The 23,570-nt window shown below is 40.3% G+C and overlaps 1 protein-coding gene across 1 annotated transcript in view; it reads left to right on the plus strand.

The window, feature by feature from the left end:
- Positions 1-23,570, plus strand: part of csmd2 (CUB and Sushi multiple domains 2) — a 1,700,996-nt gene that overhangs the window by 1,256,048 nt on the left and 421,378 nt on the right. Inside the window, exons 17-19 of the mRNA XM_048558072.2 lie at positions 4,455-4,642; positions 12,292-12,480; positions 17,130-17,246. Of these exons, the coding sequence (XP_048414029.2) occupies positions 4,455-4,642; positions 12,292-12,480; positions 17,130-17,246 (494 nt within the window). The remainder of the gene's footprint in view (positions 1-4,454; positions 4,643-12,291; positions 12,481-17,129; positions 17,247-23,570) is intronic.

A 23,570-nucleotide genomic window follows, 5' to 3' on the forward strand; every position in this document is an offset into this window, starting at 1 on the left:
AAGATTTTCAAATTTCATGGCAACGAATGGTTTAAGACATTCTAGACTTCCAATCTATCTACTTTAAATAGAGAATCAGGATTCACATTGTAACTTGTGAAGAGTACAATGATTGAACAAATGCCTGCTACAAACTGAATTGTCAGGTGTCATTGAATCACAATTCGTCAACTATTTTGCTTATTTATTGTAACACATGTTGTGCCATTACTGGTAGAACACCAGCTGAATTGTTCCTTCGAAGACAACCTACAATGAGGTATTTTTGTTGCTGAAATCACATGTAACAAGACGCGGAATGGTTCAGACTATAAGAACTGATGGGATTGGATGACAGAAAATAAGTCTAAATCAGAAGATTGGTGTGTAAAATACATCATGAATGCTTGAATAAGCAATCAGGGAGAGTTGTCAAAAAATGTTGTCCACATACATATTTCATCAGGATGTCCAATAATGGAAAGGTTGAGTTCAATCTATACAAATGAACTTTTACCTTGAATGGATCATGAATCAGAAGGGCATTGGGAAGAACAAGAGTAGCCTAATGAATTGGAGCAGAATAGAAAATAGTTATTCAACAGGACATTGTGGGAAGTTATGGAAGAAATTGTGGGGCCCTAAACAGAAACATTTGGATCATCTATAACCACAGGTGAGGTGTCAGAGGCCTGGAAATCACACATCTGTGAGCTGTAAGTTGTTAGAGGCGATTCTGAAGGATAAGATTCACATGCATTTGGAGAGATAAGAACTGATAAGGAACTGTCAGCATGGTTTTGTGTGTGGAAAATTATGCCTCACAAACATTATTGAATTTTTTAAGGAAGTAACCAAACAAAGTTAACGAGAGAAGAGTGGTCGATATTGTTTGACAATGTTCCGCATGGTAGGCTGAGGAGTAAAGTTACATCACATGGCATTCAGGGTGAGCCTTGCCAATTGTGTACCAAATTGGCCTGCCTGTCGGAGGCAGAAGGTGGTTCTGGAGGATTGTTTTTTGGACTGGAGGCCTGTGATCAGCGGTGTTCCACAGGGATCCATACAGGGTTAACTTTCATTTGTTATTTGAATAAACAACTTGGGTGAGAACAAAGGAGGCACAGTTAGTCATTTTACTGATGATATCAAAATTATCAAAATTGATGGCATAGTGGGCAATAAAAAAAAGTTATCTAAAATTAGGAGGTCTTCATCAATTGAGTCAATGGGTTGAGGAGTGAGAGATGGAGTTTAATTAAATAAACATGAGCTGTTACATTTTGGTAGTGTGAACCAGGGCAGGACTTACATAATTAATGGTAGGTTCCTAGAAATTTTGTCGAACAGAGAGAACTAGGGGTGTAGGCACATAGTAGCTTGAAAATGGTGTCACAGGTGGTGAACAAGACATTTGGCATCCTAACTCTACATTGGTCAGAGCTTTGAGTGCAGGAGTTGGGATGTAATGTTTCAGCTGTATAAAACATTGGTAAGGCCACACTGGGAGTACTGCATACAACCTTGATTGCCCTGCTATAGAAAGTGTGTTATTAAATTGGAAAGACTTACAAAGGCATTACCGAGATTGAATGGTTCGAATTATAGGAGAGGCTGCACAGGCTGGGATGCTTTTGCCTGGAGCATTTGCAGTTGCGGGGTGACCTTATAAAGGTTTATAAAATCATGAGGGTCTTAGATAAGGGGAATAGCCAAAGTCTTTTCCCCAGGGTAAGGGATTTCAAAACTAGAGGGCATAGATTTAAGGTCAGAGGGGAAAGATTTAAAGGGGATCTGAGAAGCAACTTTTACATGTAGAGGTTGGCATGTATATGGAACAAGCTGTTAGAGAAAGTGGTAGGGGTGAGTACGATGACAACATTAAATAGACATTTGGACAGGCACATGGATAGGAAAGGTTTAGAGGGATATGGTCAGCTGCAGGAAACTGGGACAGTTCAGTTTAGGAAATTGAGTCAGCATGGACGAGTTGGGCCAAATGGTTTGGGTTTTGATGCTGTATGGCACTAAATCAGTCCTCATTATAGGAAGGATGTAGAGCTCGATGAACACAGCAGGCCAAGCAACATCAGAGGAACAGGAAGGCTGACGTTTCAGGCCTCGACCCTTTTCATTTTTCTGAAGAAGAGTCTAGGCCTGAAACATTAGCCTTCTAGCTCTGACACCTTGTTATCTCAGAATCTCCAGCATCTGTAGTTCCTGCTGTCTCATAATAGGAAATGTCTCCTCAGCCTTAGACCAAAGTGAAAAACAGGGAAAATACACAAGTTTGAATTTTGAACATGTGACTCCTATCCATTAAAGAGTTGACAGTGGGGTTGGTGGAGTTTGGTTGGGTTGGGTTGGGGGAGAGATGCTATTCGCACCCTCTTGATCCTCCTGTGGCCATTTTCTATGTTTGCATATACTATAATAAACTGGTTTGGTGGAAGTTGAATCTTCATGCAATGAACTTCATTTGCGCCTACCTACAAACTTATTAAACTTGTAAATAGTGTTCCAAGCGAATTAACATTTGTTAGTTTCAAATGACTTGATTTCCATGTCTCTTCTATCAACAACGTACGGACCCCAGTCTTGATATTATGCAAACCCTATCTTTCTTTTTCTTGGCTTGCAATAAATATCAACTATACTGGCTGTCCCATTCCCTTTGATTTTTTTTTGCCTCCTGCTACTATGTCGGGCCAGCTGTTTTTATTTTACTAGATTATTGTTCATTTGTAATTTTAAATGTGAGGCTTCAGCTCTCTTCTGTGTGTCATCAACCCTTTCTAATAGGTAAATGTATGCACTTCACAAAATAAATACCATCCAAGACTTCTCAGAGTTGAAACAAACATAAATCAATAGAAATAAGACTATTCTTGAAAAAGCAGCATTTCTTAAGCTTATGTTAAATTATGGAAGTCCCCTATCTCCTATTCCCACAGCCAACAATTCACTAGGATGTTAAACAGCAAAAAATGCATTCACTTTCATTCCAGCTAAATTATATTAGATATTCATATGAACATAACTTTACATTATATATGTAATTCGCTTTATATGGCACTATAAAATTTTGATTGAATGGGAAAGCATACTCCTCACCAGGACATGACAGTGTATATTGGAACGTGGCCCAAAGAGAGTTGTCTTAACTACATCATGTCAGATATTCTGGGAAACAAAAACATCCATGATCTTAATGCTAGATAATAAAATGTGAGGCTGGATGAACACAGCAGGCCAAGCAGCATCTCAGGAGCACAAAAGCTGACGTTTCGGGCCTAGACCCTTCATCAGAGAGCTCTCTGATGAAGGGTCTAGGCCTGAAACGTCAGCTTTTGTGCCCCTGAGATGCTGCTTGGCCTGCTGTGTTCATCCAGCCTCACATTTTATTATCTCGGATTCTCCAGCATCTGCAGTTCCCACTATCTATGATCTTAATGCTGTCAGCACTGATTGCATGTGGTGAAGTGTATTGCCTTTCTTGCTGTTGTCGTGTAGTCAATAAGGATGAAAGTGAAGTTGAGAACACAATTTGATTGGCCATGCACTCACTGCACAAAGAATATGTCCTTCAGCTCACTGGCATCTTCTGCTGGTTAGATGGTATACAATTTTTACTTCTTGATACACACTGTTTAGACAGTGAAATGAAATTTGAGGAAGACATCAGTATTCTGTGCTAGCTCAGCTGTGAAGGATTATTAGGAAAAAACTGTTGCCTCACATTCCGAGTTTCTCACCATAGTTGGGTAAAAAGGAGTACTTCCTGACCTTATAAAGGCAATTATTCACTGCCAGGAACAACCTTATCCACCATCTAGTAGAGAGTCTCTAGAACTTTGAACATTGACAAGATTTCTTCAAGTAGATCTGTTTCTCTGCAGTATCAGCCAAGGAAAGGCGAGCAATAACTCCACATTTTCTGTACAGTCTAAAACAACCTCAAGATCACTGATTAAATGAAAGCCAGGAGACAGAGATAATAAATATCTATTAAACATAACGCATGTGTGCTTTCCTCATTGGTTACCTCAGTTAATTAACTCATTGTTGATTAGTTTGTGATGTAGAGTGATGCTAAATGTAGAGGATTCAATTCCTATATTGGCTGAGATCAAAATGAAGAGCTACTATTCTCAAATCTCTTCCCCAATCTGAGGAGCAGTGACTTTCAGGTTAAATCATCACCAGTCATCTCTGTCTAATGAAAGAGCAGCCCTGTGGCCTGGTAAGATTTTGGTGACTTTATAATTGTGGGTGTGCAGTCAAATATAGCTTCATACAGCTGTGAAATGTCTTTAAAATCACAAGTTTTGCTCATGTACTGGTTCTTTGCAGAAAAAAAATTTCAAAATAAAGTTTAAAAAAATGATTATTTGGATATCCATTCCGGAAGTTTTGTGTGTACTAAGGTCTTGTACTAACCTACTAATAAAAATGTCTGTCTCACCTCTTTTCAGGTTTAAAACGGAAGTAAATTACGATACCTTGGAAGTCCGAGATGGGAAATCCTACTCCTCACCACTGATAGGTCTCTATCATGGTACTCAAGTGCCTCAGTTTCTGATCAGTACCAGCAACTATCTTTATCTCCTGTTCTCTACAGACAAAAGCCACTCAGATGTTGGGTTCCAAATTCGGTTTGAAAGTAAGTAGCTTCGAATTTCAACACACAGCTTCAAATCATCGATGGTGGTTTCATTATACCTCTCAAAATCTCTTCAGCTTTCTTCAGTAATGATTGGTCATCAAAGGGGTGGCCCCAAATAGACGTAAATGATCAAACAACACTTTAAATTTGCTGTGTGAACATGCTTTGATCAAGAATGGAATTCATATAATCACATAATGTCTCCAGTGTGGAAGCAGGCCTTTTGGCTCATTGAGTCCATACTGGACCTCAGAAGAACATTCGCCTAAACTCATCCCCCTATTCTGTCCCTGTAACCCTGCATTTCCCATGTTTAATCCACCTAGCCTGCACAGCCCTGGACACTATGGGCAATTTAGCGTGGCCTATCTTCCGAACCTATACATCTTTGGACTGTGGAAGGAAACCAGAGCACCCAGAGGAAACCCATTCAGACATGGGGAGAATGCGCAAACTGTGTGCAGACAGTTGCCTGAGGGTGGAATTGAATCCAGGTGCCTGGCATTATGAGGCAGCAGTGCTAATCACTGAGCCACTATGCCACCACTTAAAGAATTATAGAATGGTTGCAAAATGAAAACATTTATGTTGGCTTGCTGAAGGAGTAATTTGTGTTCTGCCGATATCCTGCGTTTCTCCCCAGGGACTTGCCATATTTCCTTTTTCTTTTCAGATAATCATCTAATTCCCTTTTGAAAGCCTCAGTCAAATCTATCTTGGCCAGACATTCAAATGAGGAATTCCAGATTCTAACCACTCATTGGACAAAAAATATTCTTCCTCACGTTCTTCTGCCCATTTTCTTAAATTTGTGCCCTCCTTCCACCAATGGGAAATGTTTCCCAAATATACTCTGCATGGATCCTTCATTATTCTCTCAATCCCCATTCTCCAAGGAGAACTGCCACAACTTCTCAAATTTTTCCACATAGCTAAAGTTTATCATTGGTGGAATTTCTTTTGTGAATTGTTTCTGCATATTCCCTAATATCATCACATCCTTCCAAAATTTTGTGTTGACCCAGTATTTTATACAACTTTCTTGCTTTTGAATTCTGTGCCCCTGTTCATAAAGCCAATGATGCCATATGGTGTATTTCTTGTGCACGCAATTTGTCGTGCTACCTTTTCAACATCACATAATGTGCACTTAATAAATTTGTGCCAACATTTCCTAACTAACCATGTTTGCAACAGCGATTAATTTTGTCCAGAATTAGTTTCCTCATCATTGAAGTGAAATTGATCACCTGTTATTGCTATCTTATCATTATACAGTTTTTTGAACAAAGGTATAGCGCTTCTCCAGTCTACTGGTACCAGTCCTGAGACTTAAGTCTCAGCCTTCTGGCTGTGTTGTCTTATTAACTCTACTACATACTGCTTATCCAACAACACAACCTTATCAATTCTAAAGCTTTAAGTGTCTGAATTTCTTCTTCTGGCCCTAGGATCTGGACAACATCTTCGACTTTGTAAAGACAGATGCACTATTCACTTCATACTCCAGTCATACCCTTGCCCCGTGGGTAAATCCTCCTTTTAATCTCTGATTGGCCTATTCTTAATCTGAACAGGTTTTTTTTAACTTTTACTACATATACAGAAGACTTCTATGTTTACTTTTATGTTAACTTCCAGTGTTCACTAATATGTTCTCTTTGCTTCTAGTATTTACTTATTTAATGCCCTTGAGTGTTTTACTTTTGACCTATTTCTCAACATACAGCTGATTTCTGTCAACAATACACTTTGTTCTGCTTTGTCTTAATTTCTTTCATTATTCAGAAAGCTCTAGGTTTGCTTGCTGTTTCTTCTCCTTTTGTGGGAAGGGGATACCTTCCTCTACCTTGATTCTACTTCAGCCTTGAGCAGTCCATTGCTCAGTTGCAGTTTTGCCTGCTGATCTTTGGTTCCACTTTATCTCGATTATGTCCATTCTTTAACCATTGAAGTTGGCTTTCTTGGCTCTATTTATCTTACTCTGGTTTGTCCTTCGTTCTTTACCGCAACCAACCAAACCTTGCAATACAGTGATTACTGTCCCCTAATTGTTACCCGACTGAGAGATGATCCACTTCCTCTCCTCCCTGTTTTTTCCCCAAGAACAAGGTCCAGTAATGTTGTCTTCCTGGTCACAGTGGAAGCACATTGCCAAAGAAAAGTTTCCCAAACACACACAACAGAATTCATGCCCTTCTCTAACCTTTACATTGTTACTACATTTTCAGATCTCAGCCTGAAGGAAGATATGCTCTATGATGCTGCTACCTCAACCGTGGTTAGGGCAAGAAGGCAGGTCCTGCTTCTACCCTAGTGAGAAGATGGATCAAACACCCTGTTGTTGGTACCCATCTGATCCACACTAACCATTCAGCTAACTGACCCAACAAAATGTCAAAGTTCCTGCCCTACCTTTGGTAAACACCACATATTCAGGAATATTCAATATCCAGTCCTGCCCTTCTCTGAGCTAGATTTCTGTTATTGCCACAACATTAGATTTTCACAGGCCTGTCTGAATTTGCAACCAATCTTATTTACCACATTCTGCATTTTTACATTCTGGCATCATGACCCAGAATTAGACTTTATTGCATTCGCTCTTCCCCAGGTTGTACCCTTAGATGCATGTTGCAGCCTGGATCCATATGTAATGGTGATCAAAGCCCCAATTTCTTTCCATCACTTGGGTGACGAGGAATCTCTCCTACTGTTGCCGCCTGCTGTTGGCATGTGTTGGAAGAATTTACAAATTGATACTCAAACTGTTTGGCCATGTAAAGATGGACTTGCCATGGCCATCAATTCCAGGACTGGGACTTGGGTGCAGAACCCCTGGCTTGGAGACTGGAGCAATATCCATTGTCCAAGGCCTGCCACTCTGCTATTACGCTAATCTATGTTCAGATAATTAAAGACTCCATTATAACATATTCCCTAATTTTTGCACTTCCCAATAAATTCCTTCTTAGTTTGTACCTCTGGCTTACCTACTAATTGGTATGCCATAGATTTAATTGAGTAATATGGTTGTACCTTTTTAGTATTTTAGCTATAGTCAAATCTGTTCCGTTCTTAATTCCCCTGGACATCCTACTTCTGCTGCACTGGAATGTTCTCCTTGGTCAAGCCTACCGCCCCTCCTCATTTCCTTCCGTCCCTGTCTTTGCTAAGCACCATATCCAGGATTGTTTAATATCCTCAGAGATAATGGGAACTGCAGATGCTGGAGAATCCAAGATAACAAACTGTGGAGCTGGATGAACACAGCAGGCCAAGCAGCATCTCAGGAGCACAAAAGCTGATGTTTCAGGCCTAGACCCTTCATCAGAGCCCTGTCTCGCCTTTCTTTGAGCTGTGTTCCTGCTATTTCCACAACATAATATTTCTACAGGGCTGTCTGCATTGCAGCCAATCTTATTTATCACTCTCTGCACATTTGCACACATGTACCAAAGCCCTAATTTAGACTTTATTACTTTCCTTCTTCCCCTGAACCCACCTGATACCTTAATATTTCCTACTCTGGTATTATTTGTTTCTTCCAATATTTTTCATACATGGGTAGTCTTCCTTAGTCGAACTGACAAATTAGTTTTAATTTCCATGAATAGTCAACCTTTGGCAGATACCACTATAAAACCACAATATATTTTGTATGATATTTTTATTTCTCTCGAGTACTCAGAAAGCAGCCCCTTTGTCCTCTGAGACTACAGTAACTTTATTTACTTTGGCACGAGAGGGAGAGATTATTGGAGAAACTATAGCAGGTCGGGCAGCATCTGTGAAGAGGAAATAGAATTAACGTTTCAATCAAGAATGATTCTAGAGAAGGGTCATGGGACTCAAAACTCTTTTCTTTTCTTCACAGATGCTTCCAGACCTGCTGGATCTTTCTAGAAATTTTTATTTTCATTTGTCTCAGAACTCCAGCATCTAGAGTTCTTGCTTTATTATATTTGGGAAAGTTTCTTGGTTGGTGACCTTGCAGAAGACAATGTTGATCCATTATGGTACTTTGCTCTGAAGAGTGAACTGATATAATGAAAGTCAATGGCACAACAATGCAATGAAATGCCAACTAGGTAGGCAAAACAGGAGGTCCCTAGACTCTTAAATCTAACTATACGTGTAGAAACATTTCTCCTTCGTTATTTCAGCTGATGATGTGGGAAACACTGATACCCTGAAAAGGGGATATTAGTTTCTGCTTGCTCTTGTTTTTAGAGCTTAAGAGGACAACAAAGGTCAATGTAATTTTGGCGTTGCATGCAGTCCCACCCAGTTCAGCAGGGATGATGGACTCTGTAACCTGAAGGGCATTGGTGACCCAATTAAATTTACACATCAATTGAGCAACTTTTGGGCCCCTTTGTCTCCAATTCTTTTGTCAAGTTTCCCAAATAGAATAGGTATCTTCCCATCTCTATATTGGAAATATTTAGAGTGATGGCCTCTTGGTTGCCACTGTGGTATTATACGGAATATGACCTGTGCCAAATTACATTGTCATAGAACTCAACTTCACCAATGGTCTTCACCAAATGAAACTATTTCTGTTGCAGGTGTTACTGTAAAACAATAACTATCTCGTTATATTCTGTAAGCAAGATGAGCCATATAGGTATAAATGTAGCTGTTCTTTCTTTCTGTAGACTTTCCTTCACTGGCACTTCAAAGAGAGCTACCATTGGTCAGAGTTTGCTTCATAGTGAATTGGTTAATGTCCACAGGCTATAACCCAATCAAAATGAGTTAACCAAGTCACTGGAAGGGTACATAAATCAATTTCACTTCTTGACTATTCTCTTGACAAAGAAATACTCAAAATCCAAAAGAACCGCAGATTCTGGAATTGAGAAACAAAAATAGAGATTGCTGGAAAACCTCAGCAGGCCTGGGAGCATCAGTTCCGAAGCATTAATCTGAAACATTAACTCTGATTTCTATCCACAGATGCTGCCAGACATGCTGAAATTTCCCAGCAATCTCTTTTTGTATTTGTAAGAAATATTCATGTATAATTAGCTGAAGACAGTTTTTAAATCACTATCACTCTGTCTACGTAAAATCATAAGGGAACCATAATACAAAAGTATTCCCATTTGCTGGAGGATAAAGGATCTGTTTGCATTACATTAATGTATCCTGCCAGGCCCCATGGTGTTGCAAAGTGCTCTCACAGAGTTTTAGAAAACTAGATCACATACATTCATAGTAACAAAGTTGAAGTCCACAGAATAAAAGTGACAGTGACAGCATGCATGTGAAGTTGATCATTAACAGCGAGCAGAAAGTAGCTGCAGATGGTTTTTTTTTCCTGACTGGAGAAAGGTATACGGTAGTTTCCCCAGGGGCCTGTACTAAGGCCAGGACTTTCACCAATCTACATTATTGACTTAGACTTTTGTGTACGGCAAAATTTTTCATATGACACAAAACTGCAAATGCCCTGCATATAAATGAGAATGAAGAAGTGGGAATTCATGTCTCTAGTGTCTTTTCTGAAAGCTCCCTGAGTGGGACATTTTCAGGGGCTAACATCAGGAATACAATGTTTGACACAGCCTATGCACCATCCACTTCTGGATGTGAAATGCTTAGTTAAGTGTGTGATTAGGTTTTGGGTGTTTAAAATATCCCCAAGTTGTATTTCACTGGGTGGGTTTACAAGCTTTAATTTTCTGTTTTGCAGTTGCAATGTAAATTGTGTTGTTCTATTCAGAGGTACCTCTGTGATTAACAGCTATCGATTAGCAAGCATCGGGACCCTCCATTCCTGAATCACAACACTGCTCTGAACTCATAGTCACTCTGTTGATGCTTTTATTATAATATGAACATTTTATAGAAGGTACAGAAATGATTTACAATAGGGATGGAGCAGTTCAATTAAGAGGATAGATTGGAGAAGCTGAGATTGAGAGGAGGTTTGGTAAAGGTGTTACAAACCATGAAGGGTCTCGACAGCGTAGGTAGGGGGAATTACCCCATCAACCAACTTGGTAACGGGCTTGAGAACCAGAGGTAATCAATTTAAATTAATGGCAGGAAAAAAGGCAATGTGAGGAAACTCTTTTTACATGCATTGAGTTCTAACAATCTGTAAAGCATTGCTTGAATGTGGTGAAGACAGGTTTAAGTGGGGTTTTCAAAAGGGAATTGGAAATGCACCTGAGAGAGAAAGAAATGGAATGGTGTGGGGGGAGTTATACTTGGAGTGTTGCTCTTGCAGTGCTGTGGCATGAGCAGTGTACAGAATGTCCTCATTCTGTCTTAAAGTCGTTTCGTAAATCTGTGATTCCACTAATCTGCCCTGTTCAGTGTCTGCCAGTCTTTACAGTTCAAATGCTATTTGAGACATGCAGAAACTTTCCTGACTTGTTCTGTCTGCAGCTATCACCTTTAATACTTGATGTCAGCGTCGTCTTGTACTCTGTGTGACAAGGAATGTGTGTTTGGCCAATGCTGAGTAACTTGTGTTTGTCCTTTAGTTGAACCTCCTGCAAAAACAATAATAAAGAGCAGTGCCAGATTTCATAATTCCCTTATATCATAGTGCCACTAGCCATATCATTCTGTTCACCTTTCATGAATGTCAACATTATAAAGGATGAAATGAACAGCACTATTTAATTAAAAAACAAAATTAAAATGTATGAAACCAGCAATGGCTACACAATATTGCCTGGAGTAAAGTAAGGAGTGATTGTTTTCATTTTTTAAAAAATTCTCCTATCAAGTAAGGATTTTGATAGAGTGGAATCTAATATTCTACCTTGAATGCAGAAGTTTATGGAACAAACTCCAGACGAGCAGATTTCATTTTCATCTTGCCAATTCACAGCCAAATTAGTTAACACTTGCCCTATAGTTGTACAGGTATTTGATACAATGAAATCTCAGTTTTCACTACCAGTTTTATTCACCAGCACTGCATTTCAAAGAAACAGTCCTGTTTTAGCATACAACAGTAATGTAATCTCTCCTAACATTGCTCTGCAATTAAACACGATCTTGCTACATGCTGACGAACAGTTTTGAATAGCTTTAAATACTGTAACGAAAACAATCACTGTTAAATGTTGATGCGCAATACGTTGATTATTTCACTGCTGTTTCTTGTATATTCACAGTTTATGCTATCTTGTTAATTAAATCAAATCTATAAGCCCAATTGCCTGGTATCTATTTCAAAAACTATGACAGTGTGCACTTCAAATTTGGCCACATGAAATATTTCTACTAAATACAAACATAATGGGTAAAGATTATAATTTTCATGTGTGTGAACAGAACAAAAGGTAGTTCTGTAAGCCAATGATTTCCATCTGGTCAACATTACAAAATCTAAAGCATTAATTTATGATATTCTGCTGGTATTGAATTATTTTCAACTAAAATATTCCTTCATCAAAGAGAATGGATCAAACTCCTTGGAGCTAGTAAGAGCCTGCTTTGGCCATTATCAACTCGGATTATAATGAAATGCTGGCATTTTGTTCACAACTAGATTTGTGTCTGACCCAAACTCTGCAATTTGCCTGAACAGTTTAATTACTGGTAAATTCAAATTAATTAGGCCATGGCCATTTCTCGTTAATTTGGTTTTAATTCTGGTTCATTGATTACGTTTTCAGCTGTGAAACTACAATCTGATTCTTGCTTGGACCCTGGAATTCCTGTAAATGGTCAACGCAATGGAAATCTTTTGTATGTTGGATCTTCTGTGACCTTCAGTTGTGATCCAGGCTACACCCTAAGTGATGACGAGGCTCTTATCTGTGAACCTAACTACCAATGGAGTCGTGCTTTGCCTAGTTGTGAAGGTATTCCTCCAATTGTCATAGATATGCTGCTGGAGTAGATCAAAACCTTAGAGAATACTTCAATGAAAGGCTGTATTTGCTACTTCTGAGTCTTAGGGAAAGAGGGAAGCAAAATTAATTGAGAACGTGGTTACTTGTCACCTAATTTCATCATCTGTGATGTCGATGGAATTCACCACATGTGCAGTTAGGTATAGGCTGGACAGGCTCCTCTTGCTTGTAATTTTATGAAACACCTAATTAGCTGGCATTGGGACCACCAGAAAAAATCTGGCTGCCAGGAAATTTGAATTTTGACGCATTTTGTAAAACTCCCTTGGGGTGATAAAAAACAGGGTTACAACAATATTGTATGAGCTCACAGTCTTTAACTTATTAAGCAGAAATGCAAACCTTTCTAGAACATAGAACATTACAGCACAGTACAGGCCCTTCGGCCCTCCATGTTGTGCCGACCTGTCATACCGATCTCAAGCCCATCTAACTTACACTATTCCATGTACATCCATATGCTTATCCAATGACGCCTTAATTGTACCTAAAGTTGGCGAATCTACTACCGTTGCAGGCAAAGCGTTCCATTCCCTTACTACTCTCTGAGTAAAGAAACTACCTCTGACATCTGTCCAATATCTTTCACCCCTCAAATTAAAGCTATGCCCCCTCGTGCTCTCCGTCACCATCCTAGGAAAAAGGCTCTCCCTATCCACCCTATCTAACCCTCTGACTATTTTATATGTTTCAATTAAGTCACCTCTCAACCTTCTTCTCTCTAATGAAAACAGCCTCAAGTCCCTCAGCCTTCCCTCGTAAGACCTTCCCTCCATACCAGGCAACATCCGAGTAAATCTCCTCTGCACCCTTTCCAAAGCTTCCACATTCTTCTTATAATGCGGTGACCAGAACTGTTCGCAATACTCCAAGTGCGGCCGCACCAGAGTTTTGTACAGCTGCAGCATTTAATCTAATCAATTAGATTAGATTCCCTACAGTGTGGAAACAGGACCTTTGGCCCAACAAGTCCACACCGCCCCTCAAAGCATCCCACCCTGACCCATCCCCCTATAACCCACATACCCCTGAGCACTATGGGCAATTTAGCATGGCCGATCCACCTAGCCTACACATCTTTGGACTGTGGGAGGAAACCGGAGCACCCAGAGGAAACCCACGCAGACACGAGGAGAATGTGCAAACTCCACACAGACAGTTACCCGAAGCTGGAATTGAACCCGGGTCCCTGGCACTGTGAGCCTGCAGTGCTAACCACTGAGCCACCGTGCCGCCCAAAAGGAATGTGATGGGAAGTGAAATTTATAGGATATTCTCCATTGTTTTTGAGAACAGCTTTGAGCAGTTGTTTATAGCACTGACGTGAGCAGGGACGTAGCATTGCGTCCCATTCTACTTTTGGCCAGACACTTGCTACGATAGGCAGGAAGGAACTTAGTGAGGTTGATTTCAGCATTATGGTAAAATGCATTTGCTGCCTTGATGACTGCAGGGGCACACTCAATACACATGCAGTTGCAATGCCAGTGGCGCCACTGCCAATGATGCAGTAGGTAGAATCCGAAATATTGAGCAATGCAAAGATATTTTAAACAAGGCAGCAAAAAAGTTCATTTTTTATTTCAAATGTTTCTACAGCACTTTAAATTTGGGTAATCTTACTCTGAGACCCTAGCAGGCTTTCGCATCTCGGTGGATCATACTGACTTCAGTGATTCTGACTTCATATTTCAGTGCAGCGGCAGGAGATGCAGTGAAAATCATTATCTTGAAATTTGGTTCAATTTACATAACATCAGCACTCTGTAAATTGCTGATCAATGAAGGCGTTGAGTATTTTTGGTAATTCTTTCATTGACAAAGAGACTTTTTTTGATAACCGCCTTTTAAATCATAAATCAAGGTACAGAAATAAAGACTGCATAGTCAGGGATTTTAACTTTTCCCACATCAACTGGGGCTGTCATTGTGTTAAGGATTTGGATGGAAAGAAATTTATATTGTGTGTTTGGGAAGAATTTCTTCTGCAGTGTACAGAGAAGGGGCAAAACTTGAACTGCTCTTGAAACATAAAGCACAGCAAGTGACAGAAGTGTTTGTTGGGGAGCACTTTGGGATCAGTGACCATAATTCCATGAGTTGTAAAATGGCTATGGAAAAGAATAGGTCTGTCCCATCATTTGAAGCAAGGCCGATTTTGATGGTCTTAGACAAGAACTTTCAGAAGTTGATTGGAGAAGGTTGTTTGAAGGCAAAGGGATGTCTGGTACGTGGGAGGCTTTCAGAAGTGAGTTAATGAGGGATCAGGGCCACCATGTTCCTATTAGAGTGGAGGATAAGGCTGGCAGGAGTCAGAGACCCTGGATAGTGAGAATTATTGAGGCCCTTGTCAAGAAAAAGAAGGGGGCGTAGGACATGTTTAGACATGTGCAATCAAGTGAATTCCTGGAAGAGTATAGATGGTATGGGGGTACACTTAAGACACTAATCAGGAGGGCTAAAAGGGGGCACAAGATGGCTTTGGCAGAGTAAAATCCAAAGAGATTGTACAAGTACATAAAGGGCAAAAGAGAAACTAGGGAGAGAATAGTCTTAAAGATTAACAAAGTCATCTATGTGCAGAGCCACAAGAGATGGGTCAGATCTTAAATTAATATTTCTCGTCAATATTTACCATCGAAGAAGGCATGGATACTAGGGAACTTGGGGAAATAAATAGTGATGCCTTGAAGACAGTCCACATTAGAGATGAGGAGGTTCTGGAAGTCTTAAAATGCATTAAGGTGAATATATCTCCGGGATTAGATGAAGTGTATCCCCGGAGTTTGTGGGAGGCTAGGGAGGAAATTGAAGTGCCCTTTGAGGAGATATTTGTATCAATGGTTAATTTTGTGCTATTATTTAAGAAAGGCTGCAGGCAAATGTCTGGGAACTACAGAATGTCGAGTCTAATGTCCATGGTGGGTAAGTTTTTAGAGGGGATTCTATGGGACAGGATCAACAAGCATTTGGAGAGACAAACACACATTTAAGATAGTCAACATGGTTCAGTGTGTGGGAAATTGTGTCTCATGAATTTGACAGAGTTTTTTGAAAGAGTGATGAAGAAAGTAGACGAGGGCAATGTGGTAGATGTTGTCTAGATGGACCTGAGAAAGGCGTTTGACAAGGTGCATGGTGGATTGTTGAGTACGGTTAAATCTCGTAGGATTCAGGGGGAGTTAGTCAATTGGAATCAAAATTGGAGTGAAGGTTGAAGACAGAGAGTGACGGTAGAGGGTTGTTTTTCAAACTGGAGACTTATAACTAGTGGTGTGCTGCAGGATCGTTTCTGGGTCCGCTGTTATCCATCATTTACATAAATGATTTAGATGAGATTTGGGAGGATTGGTTAGTAAGTTTGCAGATGATGCCAAGATTGATGGTCTAGCGGACAGTGAAGAAGATTATCTGGGAACGCAGTGAGATCTTGATCAACTGGAGTTTAGTTTAGATAAGTGCAAGGCGATGCATTTTGATAGGTCAAACCAGGGCAAGACTTACACAGTCAATGGTATGGTCCTGGGGAGTGTTACAGAACAAAGAGAACTAGGGGTAAAGGTTCATAGCTCCTTGGAAGTGGAGTTGCAGGTACACAGGGTGGTGAAGAAGTCTTTTGGCATGCTTGTTTTCATCAGTCAGAACACTGAGTATGGAAGTTGGGGTGTCTTGTTGCAGTTGTATAAGATGTTGGTAAGGCCACATTAGTGGTAATGCATGCAGTTCCAGTCAGCCTACTATACAAAAGATATTATTAAATTGGAAAGAGTGCAGAAAAGATTTCATAGGGTGCTGCCTAGACTGGAAAGTTTGAGTGATAAGGAGAGTTTGAATGGGCTGGGACTTTGTTCCCCAGAGCGTAGGAGACTGAGGAATGACCTTAGAGAGATCTATAAAATCATGAGAGGCAGAGAAAATTTTGATAACCAACAGCTTTTTCCCATAACAGGGAAATCTTAAACTAGAGGGCATAAGTTAAGGTGAAAGGTACAAAAGGGTCGAGGGGGACAATTTTTTCAAATTGAGAGAATGTTAATTGTCTGGAATGGGCTGCCAGAGATAATGATGGAAGTGAGGACAATTTTATCTTTAAAGAAATATTTGGACGGGTACATGGATCAAGTAGGTATGGAGGATTAGGGACCAAGCATAGGCAAATGGAACTAGGTTATTTGTAAAAACTGGGTGGCATGGACAAGTTGGGCCAGGACGCCCTCCTTCCATGCTGTAAACCTCTGTGACTCAAATGGACATTAATGTGCTTGTGGTATCAAAATATGAAGATTTTGGTGAAATGTACAGTGCCAAATTCAGGTTTGATTATTTTGTAATTTTGCTACTATTATGAATTTGTATCAAAATGGCAATAAATTAGCTTCAATATGTACTTTGGCTTTGTGGGAAAGCCTTTCATGATAATTGTTGATTTGCATGTTAATGAAGTTTTGATAAAATCTTGGTACACTTGAGACTACTGTTGAAATGCAGTAATGTACTGTATATTCATTATTTTAACATTGTCAGCAATGCAGAAAATTTATAAAGCTTCTAGGTTACTGATTATTGAATGCTGTGAATCCAACTTCCTTGATTTTTAGCTCTGTGTGGAGGTTACATCCGTGGATCAAGTGGAACCATCCTATCTCCTGGGTTTCCTGATTTTTATCGAAACTCATTGAACTGCACATGGACCGTGGAAACATCACATGGCAAAGGTAAGAGTCAAGCATTTGTGCTTTGTGTGGCACATACTAGGAAATCTTAAAAAACATAGTTCTGTTATTGTATAAACTAACACACTGCAGGGCATTGAGGCAAGAAATGACTTGGAGGTACAAATAATTGAATGTTTAGCTTGGTACAATGAGTTCTTTTATTTTAGACAGTTTTATGCCTCATTTCAAATAGTGGGCATTAGATTTGTTCACTGTTGGGCTGCTAACATCACCAATAGTAATTAGTATTCTGTTTATCAGAAAGTACGTTGCCCACAGTTCTATTAAAGGAGCGTTCAGTGATGTTTTTCCGCCTACTGTGATCTCTCACCAGAAGTAGACTTTCAAAAATATTTTTACAATCATGCACTGCCTTCTTTCATGAATGGTACTTCTATCAAGTAGAAAGCGTTGGTCTCAATGTATGAGTGAGTCAATTTGAGTGCCTTAACTGCACAGTTGATCCCACATTTTCACCTGGTCTCTGCTTCAAACTTGAAAGAGGGTAACTGTGTATCTTCCATTTTAAAGTATGGAACATACCATTTCAGTCTTCATTTAAGCAACATGAGGAAGATAAGTGATGTAGTGGTATAATGAAAATGTAACCGGACTAGTCATCCAGAACCCAGGCTAATGTTCTGAGGACATGGATTGCTATCCCACCGTGGCAGATGGTGAAATTTTAATTCAATTAAAATTAAAACTAGCCTGATAGGGACTGTTGATTATCCTAAAACCTCCTCTGGGTTCATTAATGTCTTTGAGAGAAAGAAGTATGCCATCCTTACCTAGTCTGGCCTCCATGTGACTCCGGATCCACAGCAATGTAGTTGACTCTTAACTGCCCTCTGGGCAAATAGGGATGAAGAATAAATACTGACCCGGCCAGCAACACCCTCATCCCAGGAATGACGAACTGCAAAGGAGAGATGGCATCTTATTGGATAAATTTATTGATGTTAGAAAGGGCGTAAGTGATTATACCCACAACACCCCTACTTCAATAATTATGCTGTCTTAATTGAAATAACGGGCTGAGTTTAATAGCTGTGGGAGTGGCCTCAAACCCTGGTCAGCCAGCTGGTGGCAAATCTGCTGTGATAATTTTCAAGTACCCTCTTTAGAATTAAATTCCATTCAAGTACTTGTCTGACTATGATTGGGATTCCCAAGGTCTTTAGAATAAGAATTCCACCTCCAGGAGTTTTTAGCCAATCTGATGGCTGAAGGCCCATCAATCCTGGCAGCAGTGAAGCTGCTGGCATTGCAAGAAGCCCATGATAAAGAGCAGCACAGTTAAATTGAGCATTAAAGCAAGACACTGTTGCTGCTGGAAATCTGAAACAAACACAGAGAACACAAGAGAAACCTAGGTTCCCCGGCAGCAACGATGTAAAGAAATAAAATTAATATTTCGAGTCTGGGATGATCCTTCTTCAGAGGAAAATTGGACAGCTTTCTGGGGCAGGTCAGTCAGCTTCAGAAAGAGTAAGTAGGGGCTTTGTTATGGCGTGGGATGTCTTAATGCGGAAGTTGTCTTTGCCACATTCTCCAAGGGCACTGAATGCCCAAACAGGTACTGCTCCAAGTCTGTAGGCAGGACACTGATATCAGCTGAGAAAGGGTCATGAATTGGATACACATTAATTGGCTATCTGTGTGGAGCTGGATGAATACAGCAGGCCAAGCAGCATCTCAGGAGCACAAAAGCTGACGTTTCGGGCCTAGAACCTTCATCAGAGAGCTTTTGTGCTCCTGAGATGCTGCTTGGCCTGCTGTGTTCATCCAGCTCCACACTTCGTTATCTTGGATTCTCCAGCATCTGCAGTTCCCATTATCTCAGATACAATCGGCTATCTGTGTTCCTCTGACACAGACAATGAGTACCTCCAGCTGTTCCATGATCACTGCCATATGTGGGTTACAATGTAAGTGCAACCAAAAGTCTTTTCTTCATAGAAATATCACAAGAATATCCCAAATGATGTTTACAATAAACATTTTTTATCCATGTTATTCATTTGTTTATTTGTTGATTTTGAAAATTTTGTTTTAAATTGCTCCCGTGCCTCAAAGCTCAAAGTTTTCACTTTTTAAGAAGAATTCTAAACGTTATGATTTGCTTTTACTTGATTTCTCATAGGACTAAAAGAAGAACTTGCATTTATGTATTGCTTCTAACAACTTCATTCCTAAAACACTTCAGAGTCAATTAAATACTTGTGAAACGTAGTCAATAATATACTGTAGGACACACAATAGACAATTTGAACGCTGCAAGATTCAACAAAAAGGAATGAAGTTGTGACCAGATATATTGTTTAATATAGATTGACAGACAAGTATTGGTTTGATACTGGGAAGAACTTATCTTTTAATATAGTGGCATAGGATATGTTATAGGGTACACAGAAGCTTGGATTAAAATCTTTCTATTCTGCTTCAAGAGGATATTCTAATTGCTTTTTGGCATGGAGTCCATATTAATGGTTGAATCAACTACAATGTGATAATTCATTTAGAAGGGAGGTTTTTCAGACCCTTTGAAAATGGACCTTTGCAACCTTTGGCCTTCACTAAACCTGGTGAATTCATAGGAAAAATCTTTTGATCCTTGAAATGAGAGGCTGAAGTTGGGAAGGACAGTTAATTAGTTGAGGTGGTAGCATACCGAAATCCTTTCAATCCAAAGCCTGTTTACCTACCATGGAATTGAGCTTGGGCTTTCATGCTGCCAAGTGGAGATCCCTCAGTCAAAAGCAATTGGTGTCTTTTAAGGGTCTGGACTTTGGCAGGAGACCTACTGGCAGCCATCGTGTTTCTACCCCTGTTTTCCACCACCATGACCTTCTCCAAACTCCAGGAAACAATCCCTCCACTTCCATAAATCACTTGTCATACTCCTGATATGTCAGTGAATGATTTTTTTACAGCAGCTGTAGCGTTCTACACGTGCTGTCAAGTACATGAACGACTAAACTCTGATTTGCCAGCAGCTGACACTGGATGGAACATCCAGTTTTAGTTCCAAGTCAAGGTTCACCAATGGCCTCACCAGTATTGGTATTAGATTGTGTGGGCCTCCCCGGAAGAGACAGTATGGGTCTCTCACTGACATTGCTGATGAGACCCATGATACCTCAACAAATTCCTGTCCATCATCATTATGTTTTTGTGGGTTGCACAAACCCTGTGCATCATAAACATAAGTATTCATGTAATGTCATATCAGTCATTAAGATCCAGTTCGGAGAGTGAACCTATCCCTTTCCTTGCTCTACTCTTTGATTGGACACGGCGACATTTGAATTTAAAAAGTTGATATTGCCAATTTTACACTGCTCAGTGTCAGGAAATAGGTCGGCCGATACATTACAATTAGCAAAGAATGAGTTAATGCAAGCAAAACACATGTGAGCAATATAAAGTTAGTTAACAAAGAGTTTACACTGTGTAAACAAAAACAGCTACCCTTTTTGAAAAACATATTGAGTTCTTGTTTATGTGTATATGAAGACTACACACCCGTGTCTAACCATTGGGATCAAAAATATCTAACACTCATCTTAAAATCACCATGTTCAAGTAACAGTTAAATTCTGAAAGAAATGATCATTCACAAATTGTCCGATATGCCAATGGATAGCCAAAATCACTTTTTTTGCACTGGGGTGTCTTCTTGGATCAGGTATGGCTGGGTGACGTCACTTTTCTGGAGTCAGGGATGTAGATTTCAAATTTCCCTTTGGAACTCTCAACTTCCAGTGGGTTTCCAATTCTCAAATTTTGAGTGGGGTTACAGTGAAAGAGAGAGGGCAACAGATATTGCACCTGAGGCAAGTTACCTCAGATTCCATGTCCCGATCTGACATACATTTTTTAACCACAAACTAGGTCATGTGACATCTCTTTAGTGTTGCAGATTCTGCATCTCCATCAAAACAGCTGGTTCCTTCCAAATGCAACAGTGTTGCCACTATAGCTGTGTTTTTTTTATATTCAATATATACTATATATATACAATATATACAATATATGCATACAGTTAACTATATCATAAGATTCATTGTCAAGTCAATTGTATCATAAACATTTTTGATTGCACATCTTTGGATTACAGATTTCCATCTGAGAATCTTATTATCAACTGGCAGATCATTGTCATATTATAAAGATGCCCTAAACTGGGATTCAAAGTTCAGCCTTTAGAGTAGTGCTGAACCAGTGAAGCCATCAGACAACCCACTACCAAGGGTATATTTCCCTCCACACCCTTATCTGTCTCCCGGAGGAATCTCTCTCTCTGTGACTCCCTCGTCCACTCTACACTCCCCTCTAGCCCCTCCATCTCCGGCACCGTTTCCTGCAACCGCAGGAAGTACTACTCCTGCCCATACACCTCCTCCACCACCCCCATCCCAGGCCCCGAGAAAGCCGTCCACATTAAACAGATGTTCACCTGGACATTTGCTGATGTGGTATACTGTATCTGCTGTTCCCGATGTGGCCTCCTGTACATCGAGGAAACCAAGCGGAGGCTTGGAGACTGCTTTGTGGAACACGTATGCTCGGTTCGTGACAAACAACAACACCTCCCAGTCATGAACCACTTCAACTCCCCCTCCCAATCCTTAGATGACATGTCCATCCTGGGCCTCCTCCAGTGCCACAATGATGCCACCCAAAAACTAGAGGAACACCACCTCATATTCCACCTGAGAACTCTACAACCCCCAAGGGTCACAATGTGGACTTTACAAGCTTCAAAATCTCCCCACCCCCAACCTCATCCCAAGACCAGCCCCCACTCTCGTCCCTGCCTCCTTGACCTGTCTGTCTTTTCTCCCACCTATCCGTGCCTCCCACCTCACTGACCACCCCCACCCCCACTCCTCACCTAGATTCACCTTTACTGGCTTCATCCCCGCCTCCTTGACCTGTCCGTCTTCTCTCCACCTATCTGCTCCACTGTCCACCTTCTATCATCGCCTCCCCTTCTCTATTTATTTGAGCCCCCTTCCCCTCCCCCATTTCTGAAGAAGGGTCCAAACCTGAAACATCAGCTTTCCTGCTCCTCTGATGCTGCCTAGCCTGCTGTGTTCATCCAGCTCCACACCATCTCAGACTCTAGCATTGGCAGCTCCCACTATCACAATTATTGAAGTTTTGAGGGAGACCAGTGGTCTCTTCCTCTGTGACTACAATTAAGAGAGAACACATGTTTTATCAAAATAGCCACCTCCCCACTTCATTCATTGAGAATATTCCATGTATACACTTCCAGATCAGTCATAGAGGAAGCGCTGCAAACTTGCCAGCTTCCTAAGAGAGCCTGAGAGCTCAGTAACAGGTATTATAATCGTTTATTATTACTTTGGCTCGAATAAACAACATTATACAAGTTTTAATTTTCACTTGTAGTAAGTTGGAAGCCCGTTGTGCTGCAAGAGATGGTATAGTTCATTTTGAATAGAGCTAGAAATGTGAGATAATAAGGTGCAGAGCTGGATGAACACAGCATGCCAAGCAGTATCAGAGGAGCAGGACAGCTGACGTTTTGGGCCTAGACCCTTCTTCTGAAATGCCTGAAATGTCAGTTATCCTGCTCCTCTGATGCTGCTTGGCCTGCTGTGTTCATCCAGCCCTGCACCTTGTTATCTCACATTCTCCAGCATCTGCAGTTCCTACTATCTCTAGAGCTAGAAATGTTTCGGAATGAAGCAACAAATTCTTACAGAGGCATTGTTAACAATGTGAAGAATCATTGAAAGCACTAAATTTGTGATATCACTGCATCCGCAATAAATATTAATTGCAAAGCAAATGATAATTAACTGTATACAAAAGTGATACCACTCCATGGAAGTCCGCATTATGTTAACAATAGAGCAGAATTCTACAGCAACATAAGAGCAGGAGAAGACCACTTAGCATCTCAAGCTTGTTCCCCAGTTTCGTTAAGTTATATATCTTATTTCAACACGGTACATTCTAAAAGAGACGGTATTCTTTGAAGCTGGAAAAAGATGGAAGGAATCAACTCTGAATGCACTCAGCTATTTGCATTGAATAAAAACAAAATCACTGTAACCTGCTGTGCACATCATCCATGGAGCAGAATGAGTTCATTATCACAAAAGTTAGTTACCTTGTTTATTTGCTTCATATTCAATGATTTTTTTCCGGATTGAGAGTAGTTCAGCTTCCAATTCTGTTCATACTTGTACCACTTTACTCCCTTGGTCAGAATTGACTTTTTAAATCATGCGGTCTAATATTTTGATTCATTCATGGGTGTTACTGGCAAGGCCAACATATACT

The sequence above is a fragment of the Stegostoma tigrinum genome, chromosome 24 (assembly GCF_030684315.1).
Source record: "Stegostoma tigrinum isolate sSteTig4 chromosome 24, sSteTig4.hap1, whole genome shotgun sequence".
NCBI classification, from domain to species: Eukaryota; Metazoa; Chordata; class Chondrichthyes; order Orectolobiformes; family Stegostomatidae; genus Stegostoma; species Stegostoma tigrinum.